Source organism: Budorcas taxicolor, chromosome 14, assembly GCF_023091745.1.
Source record: "Budorcas taxicolor isolate Tak-1 chromosome 14, Takin1.1, whole genome shotgun sequence".
Classification (NCBI taxonomy): domain Eukaryota; kingdom Metazoa; phylum Chordata; class Mammalia; order Artiodactyla; family Bovidae; genus Budorcas; species Budorcas taxicolor.
The window spans coordinates 28573124-28585986 of NC_068923.1; the positions used below are offsets into that span (position 1 = coordinate 28573124).

Genomic DNA, 12863 nt, shown 5'->3' on the forward strand with positions numbered 1-12863 from the left:
TTGCTTCACAGTGTTGCGTTAGCTTCTCCTGTGCAGCACAGCGAATCAGCTGCACATCATACCTGAATCCCCTCTTTTTTTGGATTTCTTTCCCATTTAGGTCGCCGCAGAACATTGAGTAGAGTTCTCTGTGCTCTATAGTAGGTTTTCATTAGTTATCTGTTTTATACATTCAGTATCTGGGTGGCTGAGTGGTAAAGAATCCACCTGCAAGGCAGGAGACATGGGCCCAATTCCTGGGTCAGGAAGATCCTCTGGAAGAGGGCATGGCAACCTACTCCAGTATTCCTACCTGGAGAATCCCATGGACAGAGAAGCCTGGTGGGCTACAGTCCCTGGGGTTGCAAAGAGTCAGACAGTTGCATGAAGCAACTGAGCATGCATGCAGGCACCTACTCTTTTAAGTTCTTTTTGAGTGAGAACGCTCTGAATTTATAGGCTTCCCTATAAATTCCCATAGGTAATCAAATCTACCTTCAGAAGCCTCTCGCTTCAGTATTGTCTCTTTTTTTTGATGGAATCATTTCAGCCAACATGTATTGATCACTTAATACACATCAGACAGTTTGCTAGATTCTTGCTAGACTGAGAAAGCAATTGTCACCAAAATCCGCACTTGACTTTCCACAGAACTGAATCACTGATTCTCCTGAGGGGAGTTAGAAGCACCTTGATGACCGGCGTGGCTGTGGACACATATCCTAGCATCCAGTCACACTCTCCACCTGACCAGCAGCTTGCTCTCATTTTGAGCCTCCTGCTTAAAGATAAATAATCCACGCTTCTTGGTCACAAAGTCAGTGTGCTTTTGACAAAGTAGGTATTGAAACTAGTTCAGTCAACTCCTAAAAATTTAAGTGGTGAAAGCATTTGATTTGGGTGAACTTTAAAAGAAAACATAATTCAAGTTCAGATTTCCCACTTATCACCAATCACAGGTATGGAAATTGAGGATTTGAAGGGAGCAAGCCCTTGTTACAAGAAGACACTGAATCCCTGGAAGATTATAGCGTAGCTTGTGTTAACTATTGTCTGTATTCAGTTTATCTCTAACATTTATTACTGTTGTTGTTTTTCTTCATTCAGGGCACTCCTAGCAGATATCGAAGCCCACTATCAGGACCCTTCACTTCCTTACCCCAAAGAAGATAACACACTCTTATATGAAATCACTGCCTACCTGGAGGCAGCTGGCATCCACAACCCACTGAACAAGGTTCATGATTACTAACATGTAATATAATGCTGTGGTGGGAGACAGGGTGGGACCAAAGGCCATCTGGCCCAGGTAGCAGATCCCCGCGCTCCATCTGACATTGGAAGACCCTGGTTCCAATCCCAGAACCTCTGCTCTCGTGATCCTCCGCCCTTACTGGGTTCCCATTCTCTGCGTGTAATCTGAGGATGATCACGCCCCTGCTGCCTGACTCAGGGCTGTGGGAGTCAACAGTGATAACAGTGTTTGTCAGAACTGAGTGGCAAGTGCCGTATCAGTAAGAGATGAGTTTTAGGTTTCTCTGGGGTTTGGTATTTGAACTGCTCCTAAATGGTGGCATCGATCCTTCTTGCCCAAAGACCCTTCCCTCCTTGGCTGACAGTAATCACAGTCAGAATCTGGGGAGACAGGCTCTCTTCTGCTGTTCTGATCTCCATAAACCTCTAAGAACTGGAAGCGTTTTTCACAAGTTAGTGCCAGATCGCATGTAGTGCCAGAACCTGTCCCAGACTGACTTGAAGCTGTTTATACTCCTGTGAATTGTCATGTTTTTGCAGAAATACAGATAACTTTGCTTATAGTCTGCACTGTATTGCCTACCTAAAATCTTTATTGTAATATGAAATTCTGAAATCTGTATGATCCCCTGGGTTTGAGGTAAGATTATGAACATAAATAGCACCTAACATTTTACTAAGAATTATGTGCCAAGCACTGTGTTAACCCTGACTAGGTGCTCTCACTTAATCTCACAGCAGCCTCATGAAATGTGCCTTGTCGGGGGAGGAACCTGAGGCTCAGAGGTTGATAACTTCCCAGGGCCCCACAGTAGCCAGCGATGGAACCAGGCTGTCTGACCAGAGTTGGCGCTGTTGGCCAGGATGCCACCTGCCTCCCAGGGAATCAGAATGACTAGGAGAGGGGAGATGGCTGGGTGTGACCTGGCTGTGCTTTCTGCCTCATGAACTGGGCAGGAGACTGCTCTATGGCATTGCCCAGAGAAAAGGAAATGGCAATGGGACCCGCGCTTGCTTTCTACTTATGCACTGCTATGCAGTGCTGTGGGGGTCTTCCTTCTTTCTTTCTGCCTCTTTTCTCTTTCCCTCTCTTTGCCCTCCTTCCGGCTTGGCCTTGACTTTCTTGCTTATCTTCCTCCCCCACCCCAGCCCCCTTGTTTTGTTACTGACATTAAGAGGATTGGAGGGAGAAAAAGAGGATTGGGGGTGGGGGGAGTAACTGCTAATCTCTAAGCAAAATTGTTCCTTTCCCAAGAGGGCTAATTGTAAGTAGGTGTCTGTGTTTGGAGGGAGAGGGGGTCGGTGGTATTAAATAAAACTCTGAAGGCAGCGAATTAATGGAACTACCCTAGTTTTCAGTAGTCAGAAGAGCAAACTGAAATTAAACGGCAGCTTTCCTTTTGAAACTGTTTTCTCTTTCCAGATATACATCACGACAAAGCGCTTACCCTACTTCCCGGTGGTCAACTTTCTGTTTTTGATCGCCCAGCTGCCAAAGCTTCAGTACAACAAAAATCTAGGTGCTGTATGACATTTATTCTTTACAGTAAGGAACAATGGTGGTAGATTAACATCTAACTGAACATCCCTTGGTAGAGAATGCTGTCACATATGAGGTGTTTCTTACTAATTGCATGTTTATAAAAATCCAAGTCCTTGGGCCTCTGAAATATCATGAAGACAGTGGATTTAATATCAACCAAGTGTAATTTACAGTGGTTGATTATCCAACTTGTAAAATGTGTGGGACCTTTGCTTCTCTCTTTTCTTTAAAGGAGCTGATTTTGGTGGGCAAGAAACTTCTTTTGGTTAATGTCCTATTCTTTCAGTAGCTGTCATGTGCTTACTGTGGAGCTTTGGTATGAAGAGTAACAATATAGTTACAAAGAGGAGACTAATCCTCTGGTACTTTACCCTGGGATATCTGTTACTTTACTTTTGAGAATTTGTGATACAAACAATAGTTACCAAAGGCTATCAGTATATTTGTCCTATCAAGCATTATAACCCAATGTTTTTTGTGTCATTGACTTTATCTTAAACATTTTTATAAGATTCCCAGGTATTTCCTCTGTCTCCAAACTTAGTAGAGTTTTTTAAAGTCTGCTATAGAGTTTAATTTACTTTACAAGTATTTTCTATAAATGTAACCATATACTTTTTCTAACCAGCCATTCCAAAATGTATTTCTTCTTTGAAGTATTTCCCTTCCTATTTCAAAAGTTTTTTTAGGATAAAGATGTGGATTTTCTTTAAGGTTTTTAATTTCCTCATTCAAAAATTCCTTTATTCCAGACACAGCCCCGATAACAATATTTGTCACAGCCGCAGAATGCAGGGCATGGTTCTCAGTCACTTAGTGTTAGTCACTCAGTCGTGTCCGAGTCTTTGCAACCCCGTGGACAATAGTCTCTGTCTATGGATTTCCAAAGAAGAATACTGGAGGGCGTTGCCATTGCCTTCTCCAGGGGATCTTCCCAACCCAGGGATCGAACCCAGGTCTCCTGCATTGCAGGCGGATTCTTACCAGCTGAGCCACCAGGGAAGCTCAGTCCCTTAGTCGTGTGTAACTCTTTGTGGCCCCATGGACGGTGACCCACCAGTCTCCTCTGTCCATGAGATCCTGCTAGCAAGAATGCTAGAATGGGGTGCCATTTCCTTCTCCAGTGCAGGGCATGGCGGCACCCAGTAAGCCTTGGCTGTAGGGTGGAGAGAACAAAGGTGTGTCTGGATTCTGACTTCACAACTTACCATCTCTGTGACGTTGGCCAAGATACTTAAACTTGTAGGCCAGTTAGAACTTAAAAATACCTGTGATGGTACCTCTCACAGAGCAAGTGCTTACCTGATGCTAAATCCCATTCTGGATGTTGGTCAGAATCAGTGTAAAGAACTATCCCAAGATGGACTTAAAAGTTCATCTCAAGATTGAGATCCATGACCTCTCTCTCTTATGACTAAATAAGAAGGTATGCTTCTTTATAATAAGGCGTTCTCAGCACATGAAGATACCTTGTTTTCATTAAGACTGTTTGCTCACTGGTCTCATCCTTAGTTACCATTTCATTGCATGTGGTTAAGGTCATGCTCCTTGACTGTACAGCTGCTTATGAGAAGCATGTCACTATGCCACAGACTTCCCAGATCTTGAAATAAAACTGAAGTTTCTTAGAAAGTTCCTGTACCTGACTACAGTCCTTTTCATAAATCAGGTCAGTGTGTTAAGTTGGGGATTAAATTAAAGAAAAAGCAGACTGAGGAAGGAGCATCAGCATGTAGTGTACCCTGAAAGCTTTTATATAAACCCTGTGAGCATTGTTCTCAAGACTGATCTAAGAAGCGTACAGCTGCTTTGGTCAGTCTCTTAAAAAGGAATCTCTGTGGTGCTCCATGCAGAGATGTCTTTGTTGTAAACATCCCCTTTGCTATCTACCTGGGAAGGATTCTCTCTCCATGTTCTGAGTACAGCTAGTGTCTTACAGTGGGCATTGAGTAATTTGGAATTGCCAAGGCCTAGATTGTGTAACGGAGAAGGCAATGGCACCCCACTCCAGTACTCTTGCCTGGAAAATCCCATGGGTGGAGGAGCCTGGTAGGCTGCAATCCATGGTGTCGCTGAGGCTCGGACACAACTGAGCGACTTCATTTTCACTTTTCACTTTCATGCATTGGAGAAGGAAATGGCAACCCACTCCAGTGTTCTTGCCTGGAGAATCCCAGGGACAGGGGAGCCTAGTAGGCTGCCGTCTCTGGGGTCACACAGAGTCGGACACAACTTAAGTGACTTAGCAGCAGCAGCAACAGGTTATGTAAATCAAGATAGCTTGTTTTGGCATCTTAAATAAGTTTTCTCAGTCTTCACAAGAACCCAAATGTGGGGATTGATTAACTTTCTAATCAACTGCCAATCATTTTCCCAAAGTGGTTGTACCATTTTTACAACTTACCATCATTTGGCCATCTCAGTCTTTTAAACATTATAATAGGTATGTAGAGTATCTCATCTGGAGAAGGAAATGGCATCCCACTCCAGTATTCTTGCCTGGAGAATCCCAGGGACGGGGGAGCCTGGTGGGCTGCTGTCTATGGGGTCGCACAGAGTCAGACACAACTGAAGTGACTTAGCAGCAGCAGCAGCAGGGTATCTCATTATAGTTTAACTTGCCTTTCCCTGATGGGTTATGATGTTGAGCACTTTTTCAAATGCTTTTTGGCTCTTTATATTTTTTGTTTGTTTGTTTATCTTTCTTTGCTAAGTGTCTGTTCAAGTCTTTTGCCTGTTTTTAAATTGAGTTGATCGCTTTTTTATCACTGAGTTGTAGGAGTTATTTATTTTATGGATACAAGTCCTTTTTTTGATATACATGCTGTAAATTTTTTTTTCTAGCAAAATGGTTTACCTATTCATTTTCCTTACTTGTGACCATAATGAGCAGAAGTTTATTGCTGATGATATCCAATTTATCTATTTTTTCCCTTTATCATTAGTCCTTCTATCCTCTAATAAACCTTTGCCTATCCCAAGGGCACAGACTGTCCTTTTTTTTTTTTCCTAGAAACTTTATACTTGTAGCTTTTACATTGAGGTCTATGGCCTATTTCAAATTACTCTTTATGTGAAATAGAGCTCAAGGTTCATTTTTTTTCCCCATAAAGATATCTATTTTTAGCATCAGTTATTGAGACGATTTCTCTTTCTCCATTAAATAGTGTGAATATCCATGGAAATCCAATTGCTCCTTTAAGGGTATGACTATTTCTGTATTTTCTTGTCCATTCCATTGATCTGTTTACCTGTCCTTATGCCAGTACTGTCTTGATTACTGTAACTTTATAGTAAGTCTTGAAATCTGGCAATAAAAGTTTCCAACTTTGTGGGGTTTTTTTTTTCCAACACTGCTCTGTCTCCTGTTCCCCAAGCAGCCATTCAGGCAGGTCAAGGTCTCCATATCTGGGCAGAAATCCTTAGTGACAAGGCCAGCTTTGGCACTCACTCACTCACTTGACATAGTTCCTTCTTCTTCTGTCCTGACTTCGGCACATTCTTTTCTTGTGTAACATTTTATCCATCTCTTTTTTTTTTTCTTTTTAATTGTAGGATAATTGCTTTACAATATTGTGTTGACTTCCACCATACAACAACATGAATCAGCCCTAAGTATACATTTGACCCTCCCTCTTGATTGAACCTCCTCCCGACCCCACTAGGTTATCACAAAGGACCATGTTGAGCTCCCTGTATTATACAGCAGCTTCCCATTAGCTATCTGTTTCACATATGGTAATGTATATGTTTAAACGTTATAATACTTTCTACCATTGCATCCATTAATTACAAAATCCTAAAGAAACAATGTTGGTAATTATAAAAATCAGCACCCGTTTTAGGGAGTTGGATCCTTCAGCCCGCTAGAAGCCTCCATCAGTCCTGGATCCAATTCGAAATGTAGTCCTGGATTGTCATTCCCTCCAGATAATCATCTGCCAGAGATCACGTGGGCCCCAGCACCTTGACATTCATGAACATTCATCCTGAATGAATGCTGCGAAAGGCCAGCACGTCCCTCGGTGGTGTAATCTGTGGTCTATCGGTCCTCGCAGGAATGGTCTGCCGAAAGCCCGCCGACCCCGTGGACTGGCCGCCGCTGGTGCTGGGGCTCCTCACCCTGCTGAAGCAGTTTCATTCCCGGTACACGGAACAGTTCCTGGCGCTGATCGGCCAGTTTATCCGCTCCACAGTGGAGCAGTGCGTAAGGTACAGAAGGCCAACCAGGAAAAAGTGGAATCAGTGTTCCAGAATGGGCTGGAAACCGCACGCGCCAGACCCCTCTTAGTATCCCCCTAGTACAGCCAGGAATTGGCCACTCACCCTGCTCTGTACAGCAGGCTTGGGCACGTCTCCTGTTGGGGCAATTAAAGGCGTGCCCACCCTCCGTCACACCGCTGAGGAGTCGCTGGGAGTCCCCTGGGAGCACCCACTGTAAATGAGTCATGAGCACCGTGAGCGAGCCCCACGGGGGAGAAAGTAGAGGCCTGCCCCTCTGCCATCGTGGGTGCTGTGCCCAGACCTCAGTGAGCCTGTGTCCTCCCCCTGGGCCGCTTACCCAGGGATGGCTCCACCCTTCAGCGGGAGTCAGGGAGCCACCCCACTGTCAGCACAGCCCAAGGTCCTGGTGTGAAATCAAACACATGAAACGTGGAAGCTCCTACTTGATACAAAGCTTGTAAACCTTTAGTTTTTCCTCTCCTCCACCCCAAATGCGGCTTTTCTGGGACAGAACAAGTTATGTATTTGCATGGGATGCTGGGTCCTGAGTCTCCTTCTCTGTTACCCTAAAGGGTCAGCAGGGGCATGTCATAAAGACCCATGTAGACCATTTAGAGAAGTTTGGATTCCCTCCTCCAGGCTGTGTGCTGAAGATGGGCCAGCAAGATATGGCTCAGTGTAATAATCAAGAGGAGATTCTGTAGATGTGGCTCTTCTTTGGCTTCATAGAGTCATCTGTCGTCTTTTTCAGTCTTTCACTATTTTGACTAAGGGTCTACGTATGAAAGCAGTTCATTGATCCAGACTGTTCTGTGTTGCAGCCAGAAGATACCAGAAATGCCTGCTGATGTTGTGGGTGCCCTTCTGTTTCTGGAGGATTATGTTCGATACACAAAGCTACCCCGGAGGGTAAGCAATAGATAAAGAACACTATTGATGCCCCTTTGGCACCTCCCTGGAGAACCAGTGGTTAAGACTCCACACTTCTATCACAGGAGGAGCCATGGGTTCCATCCTTGGTTGGGAGACTAAGATTCCACATGCCATGCAGTGCAGCCAAAAAAAAGTTAATGCCCTTTTTGTAGGAAGATGGTTTGAAGAAAGGCCCTGGACTCATGAGGAATGAAGTCCAAAAGCTCATTCCCCGTGAACACCTCTGAGCCCCTTGCCCTTCTGTGCCCCAGGGCTCGGCTCGAATGTTCAGTGCTTTGCGAGAAGCCATGATTAACACAACTTCCCTCCTCATCTTCTCACCCTCTGCCATGCCCTCCTCCAGTCTGCAGGTCACCCTGTTGAGGAGTTAAGATGGGTACTCGAGGAGAGAATTCTTCAAGAGGCCAGGGTAGCGAATGATTGTGTGGTTTGTTTCTTCATCTCCACAGTAACCCAGTTCCTGCAGCCCATTTGGCTAAGTTCCCTCCATGGTTGAAGTCTTGTACAACCATGGTTTCCAAAAATGACAAAAGTTCACCAAGATACCTGTGTAAGGATGTTCAGAACATAAAATTTAGCACAGCAAAGGACACAAGATTATGTGATCCTAGTTTTAAGTGTAGGTGTTTTAAGTGTAAGTTTTAAGTGTAAGTGTATGTGTGTGTATAAATTGTAAGAATTTGATACAAAATAATCACTTAGTTTTCTTGAGGGAATTAAGAGCAGATATTATTCCTTTTTATACTCCTCTCCATTTTCTAATTTTCCTCAAATTAGCAAGTGATACAAAGGTCTGTCTAGTCAAAGCTATGGGTTTTCCAGTGGTCATGTATGGATGTGAGAGTTGGGCTATAAAGAAAGCTCAGCACTGAAGAATTGATGCTTTTGAACTGTGGTGTTGGAGGAGACTCTTGAGAGTTCCTTGGACTGCAAGGAGATCCAACCGGTCCATCCTAAAGGAAATACTCCTGAATATTTATTGGAAGGACTGATGCTGAAGCTGAAACTCTAATACTTTGGCCACATGATGCAAAGAACTGACTTGTTTGAAAAGACCCTGATGCTGGGAAAGATTGAAGGTGGGAGGAGAAGGAGATGACAGAGGATGAGATGGTTGGATGGCATCACCGACTCAATGGACATGAGTTTGAGCAAACTCCCGGAGTTGGTGATAGACAGGGAGGCCTGGCATGCTGCAGTCCATGGGGTCACAAAGAGTCAGACAGGACTGAGCGACTGAACTGAACTGAACTTTATAGTCAGAAAAAAACATTTCTTTTAAAGACTACCGATTTCTAGCACTAGATGTCCTGTTCTTCCGAGTTGGTCATTAGTTGATTATGAGATGACCTGAGACCAGTCTTAGTACTTCCGAGAGGCATGTGCATTTTTGCAGATCTAAGTGCCTTTAAGAGCCAGGGGGTCTTCTCGTCTAGGGGTGGGGCAGTGGAGGGCTGGGGAAGGGACTATACTGCACCCCTTCAGATGTCAGCAGTGCCAAGAAATTAAACATCAGTGGTAGAAATGCCAGAAAAAGAAGGTGGTGGTTTCAGTTAGTGGTTCATTATTTCCCAGTGATTCACCTTGCTCCAAAGGATGTCTTCCTCTCTTTAATTTTCATATGGAAAATTTTGAAATTTTTTATACTTTACCAATATAATAGCATATAATAGGTATCATATGTTAATACATTCATGTTACTCTGCATTTCATTTTCATTTTAAAACTATGCCACTCCATGTTATTTTTGTCTAGGACAGATTACCAGGGACTACTGCTGAATTTGATCTTCGTACACTATGACACCGTTAATTCTTGTTTCCATTTTTTTAGGTTGCTGAAGCACATGTGCCTAATTTCATTTTTGATGAGTTCAGAACAGTCCTGTAACTTTTTTTGACTTCTGCTTCTTCAATGAAAGGATTATCCTTAAATCTTCCCACCATTACTAAAATGAACTTGGAAATGAAAAGAAACCCACCTGCTCGGAGAACTGCATTTTTTCCCTTTCTTATGGGAGACATCAGACATTCTGAGTAAGATGTATCCACTGAATGAGTTAATATAATTAATATTGTTTAAATCATGGTATTATGTACAATTTATATCATGTAGTAGCAGAACACATTTTTGTACTGCCTCTTATAAATGCTGACTATAACGGTTATGTATAAATCCACTTAGTTTTATGTTCTAAAGAACTATTTGTGCAACTCCAGATTTTCAGTAAAATAGTATTGCCAGTACCCGAAGTCATTTTTCTGCCTGTTATTTAAACACAACATATTCACCCAGCAAAATACCTTGCCTGGAAGGTAAGAAAGGAGCCTGGTAGGTCCGCTGTTGTGCCCATGGTCACATCTGGGACAGGCTGGCAGGCACATGGTGAGCGCAAGACTGGAACCAGGGGTAGAGACCACACCATCCATGGGCCACAGAGCACGGAAGTTTACTCAGGTCTGAGGCTCAGTGTCCTCTTCCAACCCCAGATACCTCAGGGGTCCCTGCTTCCCTTCTGTAGGACTCCCCAACTTCAGCTGCTCCTTCCTCAACAACCCCTGAGGAACCCCACCCCAAGTCCCCACAACGCCCCCCCCACCCTTATTTTCATAACAGCCATTATTACCTTTTAACTCCTCCAAAATCCTGAATGACTTCTGCATGAAAATTATCCTGAGAAAGGAGCGGCCGCCCTCTTGTGGCAGTTTGGCTAAGAGTAAGGAAGGCGTTTTAACTCTGACCGTATAGTTAGCTCTGTCCTCTGGAGAGGAGAGGAACAAGCGAAACCAAAAAAATCAGTCATTTAGCAAGTGCAGAAAAAGCAGCATTAACATTGCAGTCAGGAGGCAGGGTTTGAGTCCCTACTCCACTAGTTACTTTGTCGCAAGGCAGCCTACTGGCATCATCTGTAAAATCAGGGCTAATGATTTCCTCTGGTTCCCTCCAGTTTTTTGAATTTACGGTAAGTTATTTCTTCAGTCAGAAAATCTCAAATCCTAAGATACTGAAGAGAAAAAATGACATACTAGAAAGGATTTTTAAAAGCATCTAGTCAGCTGAGGCAGAGAAAGCAATGGCAACCCATGGCAGTACTCTTGCCTGGAGAATCCCATGGACAGAGGAGCCTGGTAGGCTGCAGTCCATGGGGTCGCACAGAGTCGGACACGACTGAAGCGACTTAGCAGCAGCAGCAGTCGGCCGAGGGAAGTAGGAGCTTCATCAACCCAACCTGGTGAGAACCCAGGGAGGAATCTTGAAGGTGAACTGTTGCCCGGCATGTAAGGAGTCTAGGCGTCTCACCCACGAGGCTGGCACACAGGAACTCAGCAAGCCCATGGCCATCCTGTGTCCCCTCAGAACTACCTTGTGTATGTGTGTTCTCAGTCGTGTCCAACTCTGCAACCTCATGGACTATATAGCCCACCAGGCTCCTCTGTCCGTGAAATTTTCTGAGCAAAAGTACTGAGGTGTGGGTTGCCACTTCCTACTCGGGATCTTCCCGACCCAGGGGTTGAACCACATCGCTTGTGTCTCCAGCACTGGCAGGAGGGTTCTTTACCCCTGAGCCACCTGGGAAGCCCCTTGCTGTTTTTCGTTTGTAATCACAGTAACTACATGAAGTGAGATTTTTAGTTCTTCATGAAAAACTACCCCCCAAAGAAAGGCAGCTGATAATAAAAAGGCCAGTTCTAAGAAAGTGTATTTTTAACCAGAAAATAGAAGTATAGGATTAGTTAGAGGGAAATTTCACAAAACCAAGCAATGAGCCCACATACACTGTGCTAAAACAAGGCAAAGTGAAAAATTTCCTCAACTGAGAAAACTGCAACTTTTAAAAGGTGAAAAAGAAATGTTAATTATAAAAGCTTTAAAAGTCATTTTAGCCCTGATGATTAGAATCTGCTGTAGTCAATACTTCCAGTTATCTTTTACTGCTCTTTTAAGGGAAACAATTTACCTTAATGGTATTTGGGGGTTTACCTAAGTCTCATGATACTGTTCTGAATGTCCACAACCTCTTCAAACATAGTGTAAACTCAGTAAAGCAAACTCTGGGAGATAGTGAAGGACAGAGAAGCCTGGCGTGCAGCTGTCTATGGGGTCACAAAGAGTCTGACACAACTGAGTCGCTGAACAACAGCAACAGTGAAGTCGGACCGATTTTAAGGCATTATGCCAGATATTGCAAGTGCTTCTTTGTTCATTCACTTTCTTTTTTTTAGATGAACAGAATGTATCTCTTCATTGTTAACTAGTTTTGACATCATCTGTTTCCCAAAGGCTTTAGTTTGGGGCCATGTATTGGAAAATTGATAGAAACACAAGGGATTCAAAAGTATTACTTGTATGAGAACTTCTTTACAACTGTTTAAACTCTCTCCTTGAAAAATATAAGTTATGTGTAGAAAACATACATCTATACCAAGTTCAGTTGTGGGGTGTTTGGGTTTTGAACCATACATTATATAATTTAGAATTAGTTATCTTTGATTGTAATAAAATCAAAGCAAGTTAACCTTTGAATTTTTTTGGCATCTTGAAATTGAAAACAGACTGATGTTGTCTACCTGGACCTCAAGGAAAAGTCAGAAGGCAGATTCATGTTGATGTATGGCAAAACCAATACAATATTGTAAAGTAATTAGCCTCCAATTAAAATAAATTTATATTAAAAAAAACTAAATCCCCAAATCATTAGAGCTTGGCATTTTGCATATGTATGTTTAAAGGATGTGTGCCCATGATGTACCGGAAAACATCACGCTGTACTTTAGTTTCTTTACAATCCAGTTTACAGTCCAGTGTACATCCAGTATGTAGTCTAATATACACCAGTCTGTGTCCAGTGTACAGTACGGTCTACAGTCCGGTACACATCTGGAACACAGCTGGACACACCTGGTGTATAGTCCACATGCACAGCTGAAGC

General features: G+C 43.3%; 1 protein-coding gene across 1 annotated transcript in view; it reads left to right on the forward strand.

The window, feature by feature from the left end:
* The window catches only part of WASHC5 (WASH complex subunit 5), a 56482-nt gene extending 46314 nt beyond the window's left edge, over positions 1 to 10168 (forward strand). Inside the window, exons 25-29 of the mRNA XM_052651511.1 lie at positions 1087 to 1216; positions 2657 to 2753; positions 6835 to 6988; positions 7822 to 7909; positions 9767 to 10168. Of these exons, the coding sequence (XP_052507471.1) occupies positions 1087 to 1216; positions 2657 to 2753; positions 6835 to 6988; positions 7822 to 7909; positions 9767 to 9823 (526 nt within the window). The 3' untranslated portion in view covers positions 9824 to 10168. The remainder of the gene's footprint in view (positions 1 to 1086; positions 1217 to 2656; positions 2754 to 6834; positions 6989 to 7821; positions 7910 to 9766) is intronic.
* The last annotated feature ends 2695 nt before the right edge of the window (positions 10169 to 12863 follow it).